Here is a 4,923-nt window from a genome sequence, read left to right as displayed (position 1 = left end):
CTGCCCTGCCCCCCTCCTGCTCACACTTGTCGTCTGTGCCCACCCGGACCGCTGCCCTGCCCCCCTCCTGCTCACACTCGTCGTCTGTGCCCACCTGGACCGCTGCCCTGCCCCCCTCCTGCTCACACTCGTCTGTGCCCACCCGGACCGCTGCCCTGCCCCCCTCCTGCTCACACTCGTCTGTGCCCACCCGGACGCTGCCCTGCCCCCCTCCTGCTCACACTCGTCGTCTGTGCCCACCCGGACCGCTGCCCTGCCCCCCTCCTGCTCACACTCGTCGTCTGTGTGCAGCTTCTGCTTTAGCTTCTCCATCTTCTTCTCGTCGCGCAGCAGGGTCTTGTCCTTCCGTAAGGTTCCCGTCACCTCCTCCTTCTTTTCTTCCATCAGCTCCCGCACCAGAGAGTACTCATCGTGATTGGTGATGCCTGGGGACAGGTAAGGCAGGAGCCAGGCACTGCAGCCACAGCCCCTGGGAGAGCTTGGAGACCCCTCCCCAGGCCCTCTGCCCTGCGAGACCCCTACCAATGCGGGCACAGATGGTCATGAGCATGTCCGTGACGGTCTTAGAGTCATCCACCATGATAGTCTTCACAGTTCCGTCGAGCATACGGATCTTCAGGGGTCTCTGCTTCTTCCTGTACTCCATGGTGTCCTGTTGGGGCAGGAAACGGACATAGGGGTCATCTTAGGCTACGGGTATCATTTCCTTTTTCCAGGACTGCTAAAAGCAAGGTTATGGTAGTTCATTCTAAAGCATGCCTGCCTGTAACAGGAAGCACAGATGTGGGTGCAGAAGGTAAGGGGTAGGACAGAGAAAACTGGTGGAAAAGGGGGCTGAGGGTCCCTGACAAAGGGGCACTCACTCCATTCCGCAGCATGTAGTAATCCAAAGCCTTCCCGGCCTCCAGCCATATACCCTTTTTGGGGTCATCATCTGACAGAAACAGGCCAAAGTCGCTGGCTGGAAGAGAAGACAGGCCATCTCAGACTCAGAAAGACCCCAGTGTGGCTGCCATACTATTTCCCCCATGGCCCTGGGCCTGAAGGGGAGGGAGGGCACCATGGAGACAGACATAAAGGCAGAGCAGACTTGGGGGACACTAGGGTCGCACTTCAAGGCCAAGAGCCTGGGAAAGAGAAGGGACTGAGGACTCCCCCGAGGCGCCTGGGCAGTCAGACTCACGAGGGCCAGCCAGGGCTTCAGGGATGCGCTCCCGAATGATGCGGCAGGCGTCATACACCATGGTGGACGGCTCAAACTGCATCGTCTTCACCACGTTCCCAATGCTGATTTTCAGCGAGAGCGCAACCATGGCGGCAGCTTCTCTTCTCCAGCCTGGCTGGACCTGGCCGAGAGGGGGCCCCCAGGGAGGTGAGTTGAACAGAACTCACCAAAGCGACAGCAACGAGGCAGCTGTTTGATTTAATAATTCAGAAGGGTAGACCATTTCCATCAAAGGACCTGCCCCAGCTTTCCAAGGCGTCTGACGGAGAGGCTGGTCTTCCAGGCCCAGCGAAGCGGCAGCCACTGGGTCGATTCTGATCCACAGCGACCCTGCAGAGCAGAACTGCCCCACAGGGCTTCCTAGGCAGCCCATGTTTTATTTATTCATTCATTTCAATCTTTACTGTGATCCGGGTGAAAGTTTTCAAAGCAAATTCCTTTTCCACACAGCAGTTTATGCACATTGATTCGTGACACCGACTTAAGCTCTGATTCCTTTATGGAATCAGAGGGCCACACCTTTCTCCAGCGAAGCAGCTTGTGGGTTCCAACACCGACCTTTCAGTGGGCAACTGAGCACTTTGACCATTGCACCATCGGGGCCCCTTCAAGGCCCGACAGCAGGTCCGAAACGCAGTGTTTCATGGGGACACGCCTGCCCTGCCCTGGCACTGAATTTGTGTCCCTCTCTTGGCCCCAGGCCCCGCTACCTCCTTCCCCAGCCCTGCCCCTGCCCCAGTCCATCTTTTTCTGCTCCAGTGACTTTCCCTGGGCTCCTACTGTGTCCCGCTGGCTCTTCCCGTCTGGGGCGGCCGGGGTCTGGCCTGTGACTCTCCCTCTCACAGCATTAGTCTCCTCTCTGCGAAACGCCCACGCTCCACCAGGGCTCCCGAGGCCTGGGGACAATGACTGATGACTGGCCGTCTGCAGGGAGACCAAAGATGGGCTATGCTGCCACCTACCACCCGGGCCTGCTCCCGGCCCAACGCCTTCCCCTATCTGAGGTGTGGAGGGCCTCTTGGAGGAGTGTGGCCCCATATAAGGCTTCCCTGCCGTCAGGAGTTACGATTCACTGGTCCCAAGGGCCCTCGGGAGTCACCCAGTCTGTTCTTGTTTGCAGAGGAGAAACCCGCCGGAGGAAGAGCTTCAAGGCGGCTCAGACAGCGCCCAACCCGCCCAACGCAGTCCCTGCTGCCTCCCCGTCCCTGAGTTCACGCGCAGTTCCAACTGCAACCCCTCCTGTGCCTTCTACGTCAGCAAGCCCTGGGTCCCGTGCCTCCCCCGTCAGTGCAGGATACTAGCCTCACCCACCCTCCAGAGGCAGCGGGTGGTGCACGGGAGGCAAGAGGACAATCTGCCTGGTAACTGATGAGGTGGCCCAGTTCGGTACAGAGATTGGCTGCTTCTTGACTAAGAGAGCAAATCCAGGCCGCCCACTCCCCCAGGGCAACCTCCCAGCCCCAAGGGAGAAAAAGAGGATGGGGGAAAGGAAGGAGCCCTGACAGGTGCAGTGGTTAAGTGCTGGGTTGCTAACTGAAAACTCAGGGGTTTGCACCCACTAGCTGCTCCTCGGGAGAGAGATGTGGCAGCCTGCTTCCATAAAGATTTGCAGCCTTGAAAACCCTGACGTAGTTCCACCCTGTCCTATAGGGGCACCATGAATCGGAATTGAGAGGGAAAGAATACAGAGGGCAGGTGAGACCAAGGACGGTGGGCAGGCAGGAGGGCTGGGGCTGGGGCTGGCGGCGGGCAGTGGAGGTGAGCAGGGTGGATCAGGGTCTGGTGCACAGTGGCCAAAGGACCGTTTCTGGCCTTACAAACAGTCCAGAGCCTCAAGACAAGACGCCACAGCCCAGCAACCATCCTCGCTCGCAGATGAGAGAGCGCCCTCCTGTCTCCAGTTCCAGCTCTCTCTCCCCTGTCATTCCTGGGGCCCCTCTCCTCATAGCCCAACAGACCTGGAAGCGGGGTGTCGCTGACCACGGTGGAGTGAGGGCTGGACGGTCAGAGACGCTGGACGAGCCAGAGGAGCTTAGGGCAGGACTGAAAGGCCCCTGCGCCCTAAGCTCAAAGACCACATCTCCCCCCACTTCCTCCGGACACACGGACACCCCCTTCTTCCTCGAGCATGGAAACCTCTGGTGAGACCCCGATAAGGGACCTGAGTCATGCCCCCTCCCATCGCAGGCTGGTCGCGAGTGGACCCCACGTCCGAGGACGAAGGGAGGAGAAGGAAGAACAGTGATGTGGGCGGGGATGGCGTGGACACGGCACCTGAAACGGAGGGGGAGAGGCGAGCCTGGTCCCTGTCAGCCTGACAGCCCTGCCCCTCCATCATTTCTCATGGAACAGCCACATCTGTCCCCCCCTTGCCCCCCTCCCAGGGAACTCCTCCCTCGAGACATTCCTGAGACGCATTCCAGAGGACTTGGCAATGGGGGGGGTGTGGAGGACAGGAGGTCAGATCCCAGCAAGGAATGGAATGTAAGTGCATTGGTGGGAAGGCATTTGGGGGCCTGGAGAACGCATCCAGAGACTGTACCCACAAAGGAGCTGCAGGAAAGCAGGGGGTCAGAGAGAGGGGCGCAGGAGGAGCGCAGACAAGACAGTCAGAGTGTGAGAGGCTGGGGAGTGACACTCAGTCTGTTACCAAATTTGGCCTCTGAGTCCGCAACCGCGGGCGGGGTGGGGGCGGGGGAGAGGAGGGTTGTGGGTTAGACTGACATATCCGGCCTCAGGCTGCTGGAGGCTCACTTAGGCCTGGACCCGACCTTCCCCTACACAGCTGCTCTCCACCTCCACCCCACCCCGTGCACACTCATCCTCTCCAAGTGCACCCCAGCCGCTGCAGCTCCTTCCCACCAAGTTACTTTCCGGGTATCCTGTTACCTCCCCTTATCTGAATCTCACAGCCTACGGATCCCGTTACAACCACTTTATCTCCCCACAGAGACCCATCCCATGCACCGGCTTCAGCTTCCCTTCACATACGGATCCATCTCCAGCACCCAGCCTCCCCACCCCATCATCTCTCCTTCACTAAGCGCACAGTTCCTCTCCGGCACCCAGCACTCCCTGAGGGCCGGGAGCGGGCGGGCCCTGGGCTACACTTTTCAGGGGCTGGGAACTACGATGAGATGAGATCGATGAGATGGCAGCCTTTGCCCTCAAGAAGGGATAAGTGGATCAGCCAAGTAAGGAATTACAATAGAAAGCAAGAGGCACTAGGAGCCAGCACTAGAAGCCAGCGGGTGTGCGTGCGGAGAGGGCCAGGGAAGGGGGACCAAAAGTCTCCATGAGAGAGCTGTCACCTAAAGTTAGATTTCTAAAAAGAAGGGCCATACAACAACCCCACAATGTTGTGTCGTTATCGCCATTTTCAAACACTAGGAAAACAAGGCTCAAGGAAGCATCTGTTCAAAAAGTACCAGTCCAAAGTCACACAGCTTACAAGTTGTAGAATCAGGATCTGAACCCAGGTCTCTGAGTCCAAGACTCAAGCTCTCTCCACTACACCAGCAGGAGATGAGTCAGGGACGGCATTCCAGGCAGGGAACAGCATAAGCCCAGGTACAGAAGCAGGAAATTGTGGAGGAGCATGCGGGGGAGCTGGCTGAAGCACAGGGTACCCACAAGGGAGAGCAGTGAGGACTGGGGATGGGAGGACGAGAGGGGGAGGAGGCGGAGAGGGGGAGGAG

The 4,923-nt window shown here is 58.8% G+C and overlaps 1 protein-coding gene across 1 annotated transcript in view; it reads right to left on the bottom strand.

The window, feature by feature from the left end:
* The window catches only part of TLN1 (talin 1), a 28,039-nt gene extending 26,726 nt beyond the window's left edge, over positions 1 to 1,313 (bottom strand). Inside the window, exons 1-4 of the mRNA XM_007946911.2 lie at positions 1,184 to 1,313; positions 864 to 961; positions 523 to 652; positions 273 to 425 (exon numbers count right to left, since the gene is read on the bottom strand). Coding sequence (XP_007945102.1) covers positions 273 to 425; positions 523 to 652; positions 864 to 961; positions 1,184 to 1,313 — 511 coding nt within the window. The remainder of the gene's footprint in view (positions 1 to 272; positions 426 to 522; positions 653 to 863; positions 962 to 1,183) is intronic.
* Positions 1,314 to 4,923: the final 3,610 nt, after the last annotated feature.

The sequence above is a fragment of the Orycteropus afer genome, unplaced genomic scaffold (assembly GCF_000298275.1).
Source record: "Orycteropus afer afer isolate SDZICR_OR568_19922 unplaced genomic scaffold, OryAfe1.0 scaffold00174, whole genome shotgun sequence".
Taxonomy (NCBI): Eukaryota; Metazoa; Chordata; class Mammalia; order Tubulidentata; family Orycteropodidae; genus Orycteropus; species Orycteropus afer.
Note: the sequence above shows the minus strand (reverse complement) of the source record. Positions and strands in the feature narration are given on the sequence as shown.